This window comes from Odontesthes bonariensis, chromosome 9 (genome assembly GCF_027942865.1).
Source record: "Odontesthes bonariensis isolate fOdoBon6 chromosome 9, fOdoBon6.hap1, whole genome shotgun sequence".
In the NCBI taxonomy this organism is placed as follows: domain Eukaryota; kingdom Metazoa; phylum Chordata; class Actinopteri; order Atheriniformes; family Atherinopsidae; genus Odontesthes; species Odontesthes bonariensis.
This window is the reverse complement of record NC_134514.1, coordinates 22084472-22099499: the sequence shown is the minus strand read 5'-3', so window position 1 is coordinate 22099499 and position 15028 is coordinate 22084472. Positions and strand designations below refer to the sequence as shown.

The 15028-nt window shown below is 41.8% G+C and overlaps 1 protein-coding gene across 1 annotated transcript; it reads right to left on the bottom strand.

Moving 5' to 3' along the window:
- Positions 1-589: 589 nt before the first annotated feature.
- ypel2b (yippee-like 2b) lies at positions 590-14963 on the bottom strand. The gene is made up of 5 exons (XM_075473627.1): positions 14777-14963; positions 9939-10170; positions 8677-8720; positions 8212-8320; positions 590-3302 (listed from the first exon to the last, which is right to left on the bottom strand). Exons 2-5 carry the CDS (start codon positions 10053-10055, stop codon positions 3213-3215), a joined length of 360 nt encoding a protein of 119 aa, XP_075329742.1. The 5' UTR covers positions 10056-10170; positions 14777-14963; the 3' UTR covers positions 590-3212.
- Between the last annotated feature and the right edge of the window lie 65 nt (positions 14964-15028).

Sequence of the window (15028 nt, the reverse complement as noted above, 5' to 3'; positions counted from 1 at the left end):
GAATTTTACTCTTTGAAAATTACATCAAAGTATTTAATTCAAGACATAGTCTCTAAAATATATTGTTATATTAATTAAAGGTTGACAAAAGAACTCAAAGAAAAACATAATCTGCATATTTTGTGCTATTTAATTTACCAATTTTTTAAGGCTTTATTTTGTCTGTGATACTGAAAAATAATCAGCTTGTAAGGGTAGTTTAACAGTTATACAACATATGGATATATACATATGTAACATGGATACATGTTTTCAAATGGCAGAAATTTGTTTTCAGTTAGTAACTTTGAGCAGAGTTATACATATTTCATGAAACTAAAAGAGATGGCCCATACAGCCAGAGTAAACTGAACAACTGAATTTTGGAGTGGAAGCATGATGTCCTCCATAGATCTGTGAACTATTTTTAAGACTTTATGCGTTTGTGATTTGGCTAAATTGCAGTCAGGCCTTACTCTAACGTACAACAAGCTTCGGAAAGAAATTTTGCAGTAAATGTTTAATTGATTGAGTGCTCCTAGAATGTGCTCAGCATCCAGTATTCAGATTTAAGGCTGCGTGAGCAGAAACAAACACTATATTCCATACAGATATTAAGGTGCATTTTATTAGATGAAGATCCAACGATATATAGTCAACATCAGCATCCTCCTTTACAAAAGACATTAAAATTTAAACATTTTCAGTAAAAAAGTAGTATCGTACAGCCAATGTGGGGTACCAGAGAGAAAGCATGACATGACTTCAATCATATTCATTCATCATCATATGGATCATAGATAAAAGACAATACATTAACACTATTTACAGTCTGTAACACAGAGGTTGACATAAATGGTAATCCTCATGATGAATACAGTAAATAGAATATATTCATATATTAAGATCTTTTGTTTACAAAATCACAATGCATTATATATATCACAGAGAAAGGCTATCCGCAAACTTGGCTTTCAGCTATAGACACACCCTCTTGTTTTGCAACACGTTGCCCAAGCAAAATGAGATCTTTTGTTTGGTCAATTATTGTAGACGGGTGGGTTCTTTGGTTGTGCTGAGTTTAATGTTGCAGGCTCTGACTTAGGGGTCAGCTGCTGCGAGTTACTTAAGAAAAGTTAACTGTTTAGGTTTGGTTGGAACTGGATAGGGCTTGTGACATACAGGGAAACTTCTAGAGCAACGTTGGCAGGAAACTGTGTGACAAACAGAGCAACTCATTTTTACTTTTCTAAACCAGGATCACATTTAATCTGTACTTTTGTGCCACTGCAAATTGATCTCACAGCTCAAATGAACTGAAATTAATCTGATTAGATGTTGTTTTACAGCACAAGGTTTCATAGCAACACACAATGTTCTTTCCACAAAAATGTGACGAGGGCATGGCACGAAACTAGTCAGAAAGCCTGGTGATATCATGCATGCATTAAGGTCGCATTTGCATGGGATGGAGGCAGCTGCAATAGATTCTCTCATTTGAAAACAAGACATTTCCATTGGAGAATAACATATCCAGCACAATAAGCCGGATCCTGGCCTTAGCAAAGAAAAGTTAGCTCAACTAACTAGCAATGCTTCCCACTAAAAGTTAGTTCAAACATTACCCATCAAAGGCCCGTTATGGATATTGGGTAAGCGAGGAAAACTTTAGTCAATCAAGTGTGGTGCATTATGGAACAAAGGAAGAAGTGAGCCAGTCAAGTACACTGCTTCATAATGTTGCCCTGTGGGTTTTGTGGGGGCCAGTTGATAAAGAACAGAGTAACAGCATTTAAACAGCGATCATCCCAGACTGAAAGAGAGCCTAAGACTGATAGGTTTTTCCTATGAGGCTACAGTACATGCATTTGTGGTTTCGTCATTAAAAGTCAGAATACTTTTCATGATTTTGTTTTCTATTTTAATTTTCCCTTGTCCCACAAATCCAGTCATACATCAGCGACTGTGACAGTATGAAATCAAACCGTTACTTGCATGACATCCTTGGCCATGTTTGTGTCTGACTGATTACTAGTTGTTCTCCTATCGAACCCATCAGATCCTCGTCACCTTTGCTCATTGCCCAACAACAGCAGAGAGATGCTCACAGTGTTCGCAAACCTTTCCCAAATTCCAGCCATCCTTGTTGACCTGAGACATGCTTATGTAATGTAAATCTATATGACCGAGTGACAAAAGTGAACGCAGCAATGTGCCCGCCAACACAAGAAAACACAGGGAGGATCAGCAGATCCCGTTTCACGACTTCGTGTTTTGAAGGAAGAATAAAACCCAGGGGGGAGTTGCTTTGCTGCTGCGAGGGCAGATTCCTGTGAGGTTTTAGGACAAGCTGGTGGCGGTCCATCTGTATCTCTTTCAGTCTTGCCCCACCCTGCTCGTTCTGAGCTGCATCACTGGCAAGGCATGGAATGGATCCCAGCCAGACGCCACCAAAGCAACTGCATAACTGGATCAGGATCTTCCCCTACCCCTTTGAGTGTGTGGCCCAGAGGGTGGCAATCCTTGAATCCAATCCCTGCCACAGCCCAGTGCCCATGTGCCCGGGCCTCAGAGCCAAGCCTCGACACCAGGCCTCATCACTGGCCCAGCTGGCATGGCCCCGATCAGCCGGATTTGCTATAATCATCTTAGGTCATCTCATTCATGCTGGGGACAGAGTGAACACCCATCAGCGCTTCGACCTAGGCAAATGGACCCCGTGAGGCTGAGTCAACTGGCCTTCTTCTAACTAGATTTCCAGATAATGACCTGGTAACAACTGGTGTTAGAGTTATCATTAGACAAGAAAGAATAATCCACACAATTAGGATGTCTCCTAGCCGCTGCAGAGGGAAAGTCTTTACCAGCTGATTTTAAGAGCTCGCGTTTCAGAAAAATAAGACTAACAACATGAGACGTCTTGTCTTGTCTACTGTTGCTGGCCAGTCACTTCGTCCTGCTAGCTGCATACAGCCTGCCCTGTCCGTCTCTCCATCAAACTGGGATGTCTGGAACCTTGATGTGTTTTTGTGCGTGTGTACATCAAGAGGTGTAGCAGGGAGGGATGGGCAGTAAGTTACAGAGGTTAATGGTAAATCAGCCAAACCAAAGTCACACACTCACCCACCACACACAACCCCCCTCCCCCCAACACAACCCCCCTCCCTCCCATGCAGCCATCCAGTCCCTCCCTTTCCTTCCTCCACTGCTGTTGTCACCCGACTGCTCGCCTCTCAGTCCCAGCCGTTATCCTTGATCATGTGGGCCAGCTCGATGATGAACTTGCCCTCTTTATACTTCTGACTGCTCTCAAAAGCGTGTTCCTGGAGGGTGCGACAGAGGACAGGGGACACAGCGTTTAATTCAAGTGATGGATAGAATAACACCTTTGACAGAGAGTAGAATCCTGTGGAGAAGCTGGATACATAACCATTGGTCATTTAACTCTGCAGAGCAGTCTGCGGAATCAAAACTCTGACCACAGAGGACCATCACACATTAAAGTCTTTCTCAAACCACTAAGAATCTGCCAAAACCATGGATGTAGAAGTTTGAACCTTGCCGCAGCTCAGTGTATGCAGACAGTGACAGACAGTTATGATTATTCTTAGGAGTGTAATCCAAAGTTCCCTCAGGATAATATGAATTATATTTAGAATATAACACCAGTGCCTAAATCTAAGATACACAGACACATATTACTGTATGTAGTGTTATTAAGTTAGTCTCAATATGTCACTGTGTTACATTTGATTAATTCTATCTTTACATACTATTAAAGGATATGAACTGTTTGACTGGCTAAACTCAGTCAAATGAGAAATGAGAAAGTAATGAAAAGGAAACTGCGTTGACAGGTGCCACTGCCAAGGCCAAACAAGTTGATTTATCTCGTAGAGACAGACCAAAGTAAGTAAAGGAGAAGGCTCTCCAATGACTGTGCATTATGTGCAGCCTAACATCCCATCCAGTAAAGGTCACTACTACTGGCCTGTAAAGAAATATTGAACTGAAACCCACCACTGAATGTGATCTACATCTGAGGGAATTTGGAGGTACGTATACTCGGGGATGGCTAAAAAATAAGTGGGTATACCCACTTATATTGCTGCACTACAGCACTGGTTAACACACATGAATGCTCCTGCAGTGTTTGACTAATTCCAAGTGTAAATATTTAACAGCCGTTATCCTCTTTCTATTGGAAAAACGCTTCCAAACAATCCATCGAATTTGTTTTGATGACTTTTGGAGGCAAAAGCCAGTGTTTCTGGATTTCTGATGTTATCTCGCAGGTATCTGGATAATGGCTTTCCGGGACTCCCTGTTTTCATTTACCAGTCTAATTTTATACAGCTTTTAAGCTCAAATGATTTGGGGAGATGATTTCACCTCTTGTTCTCTAGTCTACTGTCTGCAAGCATGCAACCAAAGCCCACAGGCTAATGGTCAGTAGTTCTAAAGCTACAAGTGGACTGCTCATAAAAAAACGTCTTGTCCTTTGCCTGCAGATTCTGCATTTTTGTCTGGAAACATACGTTTAAATGAGAGCTAGACCTGTTATGCAAGTAACCATGTAAGCAGTTTTCTGATCCACAGTCAGTTTGAGCTGATGATGGTAAAGCATCACAACACTGTTTGCAAGCCACAGTACAAATGGCTTTATAATTAATGTGTTGGCCGGACTATTAATTAAAAAAAGAGTGGGTGGTGGCCTCCCTAGATTGTTTATGTAAATATGCAGAAAAAAAAATTCCATTTGGCATTACAAACTAAACAATATAAAATCACAAAGAAATTCCATTTAAAAAAAAAAATAAAAAAAAGACACAAAATGACAACTTCTGCTTAGTGTTCATTACCAGTCTTGTGTTGGTTTGAAAAAAAAAAAGCTCCCAGAGATGTGTTACTGTAGAGGTAGATGCTAATGCTCTTTCTCTGTACAGCATCTGGGGCTTGTTTTGTCTTTGATTATTTTAGTTCTGAGCTGCCGAGGCGCGTTATCAGATTTCTATGTGCAGAAGTGCAGTAGGTCAAGCCTCTCAATAGAACTAAGGTGACTGCGGAAAATCTACACTGCTGCAGCTGATATTCATGGGAGCCCTCCATACAGCCCCATCGAGTGCATGTGACCCCTGTTTTCTCTGCCCTAATGAGAAGAGTAGCTATTTGTGAAGCTGGTTCACCAGGCACCATAAGGAAAACTGTTATTTTTAGGCTGGGAGGAAGAGGGTTTAAGGGTTGGCTCGTAGCTTTGTTATTGTAACAGGTTAGGCATAGAGTCTTATCAATGGAGCCTTCTCAGGATTCTAACAAGGACACTGTGTGTGTTAACCCTTCAAGGATACAGTCACGTGCAGTATAATGTAAACTCTGACTTCTATGCTGACTTGAGTTCACCAGTGACAGCTGCACTAGCTTAGTTCTGCTGATATATGAAGACAGCTAACATGTGCGAATCTGCTTTAGGTCACCATGGTATGAGACCCAAAATACCGCCTGGTCTAAATACAAACTGCACGTGTATTTTGACAGGCTACATCGCAACTTTACAGGCATTGTAGCTATACATACATACATACATACATATATATATATATACATACATATATACATACATACATATATATATATATACATACATATATACATACATACATACATATATATATATATACATACATACATACATACATACATATATATATATATACATACATACATACATACATACATATATATATATATACATACATATATACATACATATATATATATATATATATATATATATATATATATATATATATATATATATACATACATATATTAGGGCTGGGCAACGATTAAAATTTTTAATCTAATTAATCACATGATTTCCCTGATTAATCGCGATTAATCGCATTTGTAAAAATCCAAAAATGAATTCAAAAGTAGTGTATAGCTTTTAGCATTTGGTTTTATTTTAAATGTACTGCCATATGAATGAAAGTACCATAACATTTGTTGTGCAAACACACTTTTAACATCAGCATTTTGATGTAGTTTTTATGTAGAAGCCTCGCTCCACTGTCTGTTTCGTTGAATGACTTGCTGCTATCCATTGTGTGTTTTGCCTTTAAGTGATATTTTAGACTGGAACTACTACGCTGAGAAGACATTTCAACTTGGCAGTGTTTACAGATGACTTTGGTTCTGTCGATTCCGCCGTCTGGAAGAACTCTAAAATGAAAATGGCCAAGTAAAAGTTCCGTACCCTTCTCCATGTTTGGTGGATCCGCCAATTACTTTCTTTTCCGGTTCCGCAGCAGACGGCAACAGACTTTTACAAAATAAAAGCCTGTGAAGAACAGATTTTTGCAATAATAAAATAAATAATAAAATGGGTGGTCCGTGGCGTAGTGGGTTGAGCAAGCGCCCCATGTATAAGAGGCTATAGTCTTCACTGCAGCTGGCCCTGGTTCGAGTCCCGCATCGGACGGCCCTATGCTGCTTGTTGTTCCCCCTCTCTCTGCCCCCTGCTTCCAGTCTCTCTGAACTTTCCTATCCAATAAAGGCCAAAAAACTTTTTTTTTTTTTTTTAATCAAAAAAAAAATAGATAAAACCTGCGTTAATGCGCGATAAAATATTTATCGGCGTTAAATAATTAGCAAGTTAACACGATAATAACGAGTTAACTCGCCCAGCCCTAATATATATATATATATATATATATATATATATATATATAGAGAGAGAGACAGTAAATGCATTGCTCTGAATGTTAGCTAAAGCACAGTGTGTCTGTCGATGTTGTTTCAACTCAGAAATCATTCCACTTAACATTCAAGTTGACTTTGTGTCAGCACTATTGCGACCCAGCAGTGAGAAGTGTGATGAAATCAACTTCATGAACTACAGTATAGGAAGGCATCTGCTGTTGAAACCTAAAGGGCCAGAATTACTAACTATTCTAACTGGTGAAAAAAACTTGTTTTGGGATTTTGCACCGTCATAAGCTAATGTTATGACAGAGTTCAAAACATTTGGAGAGTATTTCAATTAGCCATGCAAATATTATTTTCACTTACTTAAAAACGTGGCGGTTATGGCCATCGTAAGTTGTACCTGTGTCATTAGCAGATTACTCTGCAGTAAATTATCAACAGGTCGGCCTCTTTGTGCTAATTTTTACCAGCTTTTGCTGGTAAATTGCTTTGGTCATTGCTTCAATCAAATAGCTGAGCTTGTCTTTAGAAATCAGTCCGTTGCTTGTCGATCACCTGCAAAGATAGCCACTCCCATGAGAGCTTTTCCTGATGTCCAGCCTCGTATAATTTTGGCTGGATTCGTAAATCTAGCCCGAAGTATGCAAGACATACTGCATCTACTCAGACAGCGAGGCCAGACACAGATGCATTTAACTGCAGCAGGTCTGTCGGAGACATTTGAAAGGGCCGGAATCAACCTATCAGTCTGCTGAACAGACTGAGATGACAACAATACTCAGTATGTTCCACACCTTGTAAAGCAAGAACTGTCACTGACTACATGAGTCACATTTAATTATTTGAGAAGACTGAGCTTCAGTGAATATGCGACTCTCAACACGTGTGCAAAATACTGGCGCTCCCCTTTGTTTTGAAACAGGATACAAATAGAAATCAAAAAACTTTTTTGACTTTTAATTTGTCATTTGTCCCTCCGTGGTATTGAAAATGTGATCAAGTATTCTTCTTGGTATCGATATACAGTCTCAAATACTACTATCCGTAGAACACATCATTTCATGTTAACTTCTGGCATTTCAGTGAACTGAAACCATTCACTGCTTAACTGAGCTTTTATTGTGAAATATATCAGGGATAACACTTTTACACACAGTAAACTGTATATCAAACTTAACTGGGATGCAGATCATATGAGAGGCACCAGGCCCTTTGCTTGCTTCTGAATATAACTCTTCAGGTTGAGTGATAAAAACCCCACTGCTGAATCCGCAAAAAAACTCATCACAAGTCACTTGAGATAAATCAAGACCTCTCCATCTGTTCAGACAAGTTCAACATATAATTACCTCAGTCTACAGCTGAACTACTTCAGTGACCCTGAGAGACGAGCAGTCCAAACATAATTAGAGTAGAAGAAAAAAAAAAGAGGGTATGTTGTAAAAATAACCTCCCGGTTTATCGTCTTCTAAACTTGGATGCAGTTTGTGGATGCCAGGCTTTTAATCAGCCAAGGACACTTACGTATTTCCAGCCCAGAGTCGTCTTGCAGTTCTCACAGTAGATATCTGCCACAGCATGCAGGCCTGTCAGCAGAACTCTCTCCTCTGCAGGGCCACACCCAACGTTCACCCTGAGAGCAAGGGGGAGAGATGGGCAAGCAGAGACAGAGACAAAAACTTCTCAAATCATGGTTGTACCAATCTCACAGGGCATCCTGACTGGGCACCAGGCTGTGCTGCGTGGATTAAGACATCCCTAAGTTTTTACACTCAATTCAGCTGATAACCACAGCACTCTGAGCCACAGTCTGGATCTGTCCATGCCAGGGCTTCAAAAACAGCCGTTGTGGAGCCGCATGTATTATTAACCTGAGCATGGCAGAGCACTTGCGTCCTGCCTTGAGTTCAGAATGCACAACAGTTTTTTTTCCCAGTAAAGCCTTTTGCAAACAGATGGGTCGAGATGAGATTTTAGATCAATACTCACACTGAGTTGAACAGGTAGGCCCTGCCCTGGCTGCCCTGGAACGACTGCAGAGACAAGATAAGACAAAACTCAAAAGACCGGAACCAGAATCTATCGAACATAGTGCGAAAACCACATGTTTTGTTGTCTCTGGGTTTTTCTTATGTCCTTTGTTTCATAGATTTAGCGTTCTACTTGTCATTTGTATAACTGTCTTCTAGTTGACCCTATTTCTGTTTAATTTTGAAGCTGTTTTTGCCTTCTGCGTCGTCGTTCTACTTTCGGTTTTATTTTGTGGAGCCTCTTCCCTTGTGTGTTGAACTTTACTTCCTGTCTCTGTCCTTGTTTCACACCAGGTTTTAGTTACAGATTGGCACACACCTGCATTGTATAAGTCATCACCTCGCTCACTATAGGGAAAACACCAGGCTTCCTTTGTTCAGTGCCTGACCCTCTTGGTTCCTCTTGGTTTGTCTTGTGCATTCTTTTCTCTCAGCACAGTCTTGCTCTGCTACCGCCTCGCTCATCTTTGTGCTTTGGATTTCATCTTTTGGACACCCTTCCCTTCTTTAATGAACATTATCGTCTTTTTCACCTGCCTGCTTCTCGTCCTCTCTCCTACTACAAACAGCAAACAACATTTTAAAAAGTGTAACTGTGGACTACGGTCACGTGAGCGTACTGGTTTGGTTTCCCTAAAAGTCAACTTGAGATGCTCTCATGTTAAAACTAAAAAAAAAAATCTACTTAAGTGTTTATTGTTAATGTCATGGATGACTTTTTTTCCCTGGCAGGGTTGAGTTCGGAGCATTGGCAAACACATTAAACAGATGTTTAGCATGAGGCCTTTGTACACAGGTGAGTGTGCTTTCATCATCACACATGGAAAAAGTGATAAGGCAGTCATAATCCTATTCACAAACCAGCTTATACCATAATCCATCCACAGGCAAAAAAGTGGCGGTGGCTGACACAGACATACAGATGTTTAGCCAGCTGTCTATTTTTGCACTTTCTAATCCGCTTCACCTCTTTATTAGTCTTCAGTGCTAGTGCTGCTTAACATGTAAATTACATTCTGTGTCATCGATGTGCAACCAATTCAAGGTGCTAAAAACAGACTGCAACAACACAAATAAAACTTGAGCATATCGACCTCCCATACGTCTTCCTTTTTCTTTTCTTTTCCATTAATTGTATAGCTGTCTAAATTAACTACTGCTCTTGTGGTTTCCATGGGCAACGTTCGCGAGATGAGTCAAGTCACTGTTGCTGCCGGTTACCTTGGAGATGAGCTCGTCGTGGTTGGCCAGGTGAGCTCGACAGTGGATGCAGCTGTAGGTTCGGTGGCAGCTCGGCAGGTATGCCTGGAAGGTCTTGGAGCGCGTCATCCTGACCATGGGCGGTGTTGGCGGGCGGTGCAAGAAGGGACTGCCAGCCCAGGTCGGCTCACAAGGGAAGCACCGCAACACACAGGTGAGGGCCGTGGTGGGCGGTGGGTAGGGAGGTGAACACCTGAGCACAGGAAGGATAGAAGAGCAGCAAATGGTAACGTAATTGTGTAACTGCTGCTTCCTAAAACTCTTGTTGCAACCTGTGCCACTGGTGCAGAACTGCTGATGGGATTACAGTCCGCTTTGTGGGCTAAGAGAATTTTTTTCAGCTGTTTTTGCATGTGTGTGAAACCTCCAAAAGCAACAGCCCGATATGATGAGGCGTTGTATTATGAATGAACCTGTGTCCCAGGCTGAGACACAGCGTCCCATATATCACGTTCAAGCTCAGAAAGCGGAGGAAATTCAGCCTCAGCAGAAAAATATTCACAGGTGGTTTTTAGTTGCTTGTTTCATGCACAAAAGCAGCTCAGCACATGCAGTCACTGTAAATGTTTTGCTGATTGGTTATGGTTAGTCTGAGTGATTTGTAGCAATGCTGCTGCTACGACTTGGGGCGGGCGGGTTTGAGCGACCTCAATCCTCTCAAATATGAAAACTTTGCTGCTTTGTTTTTATCAACAAATTGAGCATTATTCATTTGACCACTTCTTCTCTTGCTGTCAGTCATGCAGTAAAACGATGACTCTCGCTGACCGCTTTGCCAGTGCAGCAGTGCCACTTTGCTCTCTGTGTTTAAGTCTATGAGGCTGCGGAGATAATCTGCTTAGTTTAGCACAACTGTGAGGATCGGGCAATGCTACATGATATTCAAAGGGATCGAGCCCTTAAAATACTTCTTCTGGTGTGCCCCGGCGAGAAGATTAGCGATCTGGCCCAGGAAACTGTCCCAGAGGCCAAGAGAGCAAGAGTATTTTGACAAGCTGTAAGTTCTGCCATGTGGTGCAGTAATAATTTTTGTAGTTTTATTGCATAATGCAACTGTGGCTATCGATCACAAATGCAATCTTGTGTCATTCCTCTTTGCCACTTTTCATAAAGCTAAGGAGCCTCAATAATGAAGAATAAGCTACTTTACTGCACCCGCCCCATTTCTGATTTAAGGGAACGCTTCACAGGAAAAATATAATAGAAAAAAACCAGAACATTTCTAAAAAATTAACTCTCAGTCAAATGTTTTTGCTTGGTTTTTATGCATAGATCATCTTTACAACTTGCTGTGCCACGCTGTCTAATCTCAATCAGGTCTGTAACTATAGAACCATCTGGAAAAGCTCATAAAATACTGATTGGGAGCAAACAAAAGAGCAGGGCCTCTTTACTTGACTGCACTGCAATATGATTGTTTTTAGTATCGGACGGAGGCTGATAAAGGCTCCAGGCCTGATGGGAAGGACCGGGGGATATAAATAAATAAGGCAGTGAGACGTGCCCTTGTTTTCTCTGCTCTGAGTCGGTGCCAGCAGAGTGGGATTGGGGCACAAAGACACACTCATACAGTTGTCAGAGCTGACCCTTGCCACACACACACACACACACACACACACACACACACACACACACTGACCGATGTTGGAAACCAAAAGCATGCTCAGTCGTTTCAGTTTATGTAGAATCACCCCCTCGGATCCTGTGAAACAGAATGAACCCATTTACCTTTTGAGGCACATCTTTTATTTATTTATAAAACCGTAAACTGCATTGTGGTTTACGATGTTGTAGTTTTGGGTGAATTTGAGCCACATTTTATTGACTAAACTATCAAAGAGTCAAAATGAACAAGGCTGCCACATTACAGCTAAATTATTATTTTCAGATACTGCACATAAACTAGCAAAGAAAGCTTCTTTGGATTTGAAATTCTTCTCAATTAAATCTTTCCTGCTCCTGCAGCAGCTTTTGCTACAAGTTGCTAATGGGTGAAAGTAGCGGCTGAGTGTTTAAAACGTAGGAAACCAGACACAACAAACTATGAGCTATGGAAAAAGCTCAGCGGGAACGGCTAACTGCGAGCATTCTGACTTTGAGTGCATCGTGACAATAATGTTCCCTTGTGGGGTAATATTCACCAGCAGTGCTGATTATCTCATGACAGGTTTTCTCTGTTTTATCGGGAGTCGATCACTTTCTAGAGCAGAATCACATCACGACGGCAATAATGGAGCCAGTGTGCGTCAGCAGTTTTGGATGAAATTGGATACACCTGGCTACGTGATTAAGAAAAAATGTATACATTCAAGTTGTAAGCACGTGTTTAACGGGACCAAAAAAACACCCACTCAGCAAGTTTTGGGTTAGATCAATGCAGAAATCCAGAAAAAGGTTGACAAAGTTTTAAGCGGCACCGTAACGCCTGCAGCGTTTCAATTAACTCAAAAAGTTATTTAGCAGACGATGCGATTATGGAGCTAATCTTTAGTTTTGGCCCAGGAGACGTAATGGGTTTGATTTACAGGGCATGAAATCAGTTAATTTGACGACGAGATTTCCCCAAACAAAGAACATGAAATATTCAGGAGAGACCTGCAGCCGCGAGCAGTGGAAGAATATTAAACAGAAATTCGTGGATTGAATATGACGCTGGTTCACATTTTCCAACGGTTTCCATTAGCCTCCAACAAAATTAAACAAACAGGACATCACTCATCTTGGCGGGTGGAAGTGCTTGAAAATCATTTCGTAAAGCAACATTGTTGGTGGGAACGAGGATGCTGACGCTGTGCAAAACGCTGACGCAAAGAGCCAGTCAGAGCTGCTTTGAAATGAGTAAAAATAAAAACTCCCTTCAGAAAAGCAAATTGCATAAATGATCAGATGACTTGCAGATCAGTTATTCAGACAGGCTCCAGCAGGAAAAAAAAAGAGAAAATTTTAATCAAAACTCACAAGTCAGGACCAAAACTGCTAGTGTAACGTCAGCTTGTTCGTCTATCTTTTTTCATTTTTATCACTTCATCTTTCAGACTGTCTGGCTCTGTCCTCTCTTCATCTGTCTCGCCCCTCGGCCTGTTTGCATATTTATTTTTTCTGCTGTCTTTCTGTCTATTCATCAGTCCTGCAGCGGGTTGTTTGAGGTCACCGAGCTGTCCATTCTGGTCATTTCTGGGTGTCATCACAAAGGGCTACGTGCCACGAGCTGGAACAGCCAAAAGGCCCCTTGTATCCCAACAAAAAAAGCCTTTGTTATGTAACACACTGATGCTGCTGATGCTGTTTCTGACAATGATCCCAAGCAGGAGAAGGATAGAGGGCAAGAAATGTTGTGTGTCCTACGCTGCCTACAAGCTGCACTGACACGATTTGTGGACTTGATGTACTTTCATCCTACTCCCCGTTCAGTGGTACACCAAAACCAGCAGCATACAGCAGCATGACATCACTGACTCCACTCCCCACTTGTATCAAATCTCACTGATGAAGTGATGCTCCTGCTACTCTGGTGTGCGTGTCTGGTTACTGCTGCCTCTACCTCTTCTTTTGCTGCTTCTTTTTTTCCCTTACCCTCGGAGGAGAAAAGAGCACGTTGATGGAGTGTTTTCAGCGGCTTTAGACGCTATATCAACTTACACAGGGAAACTGAGGAAAACAGCACATAACTTGTTGTCCTCACTCTTGTGTGTGTTGTTTTTTTTTTTTTTTTGTAATGAGCGGTGAGGTGGCAGATCAGAGGGACTCTTGTGGCTAAAACTGTAAGCGCACTGTATGCAACTTTTGTTTATGTATACGAGCTCTGTCCGTGAAGGATCACCTTTCATGGCCTGCAGCTATCTTTGATCCCTGATATTGACCCTCTCGCTCACATAATCAATGACTATCTGCATGGACGCTGCGCAGTGATCCCAAAGAGGTAGAGACTTGATAATGGTGTCTGTTTTTCAGCTGTCCATATGCTCTCACATCGAATTGATTTCGGGGTTAAAATCCAGTATTTACCCCCCCCCCCCCACCGCCTGCAGTTCTAGACTGTCACAGGGTGCTGGAGTGACAGTAGTGCCTCATCACCGACAGTCAGACATCGATTAAAAACACGCAGGGCTTGCTTTACAGTATGTGTGCGTAATTACTGGTGTGAATCAGGTCACAGGAAGTGGCGCACTTTATCTGGGGCAGAACTTCAGCCGCCACAGATGGCGGGGATGCCTCAGCTCAGCAATGCTGAAAACACGCACGCGCGCACGCACGCACTCATTCACACCAATGCCATTGAAAATCTGTATCACCCTCAGTGACTTTGACAGGCTATTGTCGTCAGTATGTGCGATCACATGAGCCTATTACACGATAACCCGCATTGATCATCACTGGCGTGCACAGTTACGGTCAGGCGCGCGCACAGGGACGATGGCGCATATACGTGCAGAAATGCCCACCACAACAGCATGCGTTCATATAAAAAAACAACATTGACGCTTAACCACACAGAACGTGCCATGAGCCCCCCCCAAGCCCCCCAAATAACAATAAAAAATAACAATTAAAAAAAATTATCAGCTCACACATGAAGCATGATCACAGTTATCTGAGGCAAAATATCTGGATGCAAAGCCATTAACTTCACTTTTACGCAGTAATACTTGAGCAAATATACGTGTGGCACAAGTTATAAGTTAACTCTATTGGACAGGCAGTTTGTGACTACATTGATGCTTGGATAACTCTCAAACAGAGAAATGAAAACAGTGCGTAACAAATGCATCGGAGGGAAAAAAAATATATATCAGGCATACCTTTGAAAGGAAGAAAAACGGATCTCCACGTAGCCTAGAAAATGTCGCACCTCCTCGTTTTCCTCGTGGCAGTGCCAATCCTAAAACCTCTTTCGCATTCCTTCCCAGGCAAATTTCCTCTCCTCTCCAGCCCTGGCAAGTCCTGCAGAGAGACGCAATGTTTTGACGCGCAACGGTGCCCAGTAGAGTTTACAGAGTGAGGCAGAGAGTGGTTAAGCATCCAGCCGGAGCAAGATCATTCCCTCCTCAACA

Bases quoted from the DNA above. Each gene is read 5' to 3' on its own strand.
- ypel2b (XM_075473627.1), bottom strand. From the start codon at position 10,055: ATGGTCAGGATGACGCGCTCCAAGACCTTCCAGGCATACCTGCCGAGC. The intron at 8,321-8,676 runs GTGAGTATTGAT...CCTTGCTCTCAG, and splicing joins GCCTACCTGTTCAACTCAGT to GGTGAACGTTGGGTGTGGCC. The intron at 3,303-8,211 runs GTAAGTGTCCTT...CGCACCCTCCAG, and splicing joins CGACTCTGGGCTGGAAATAC to GAACACGCTTTTGAGAGCAG.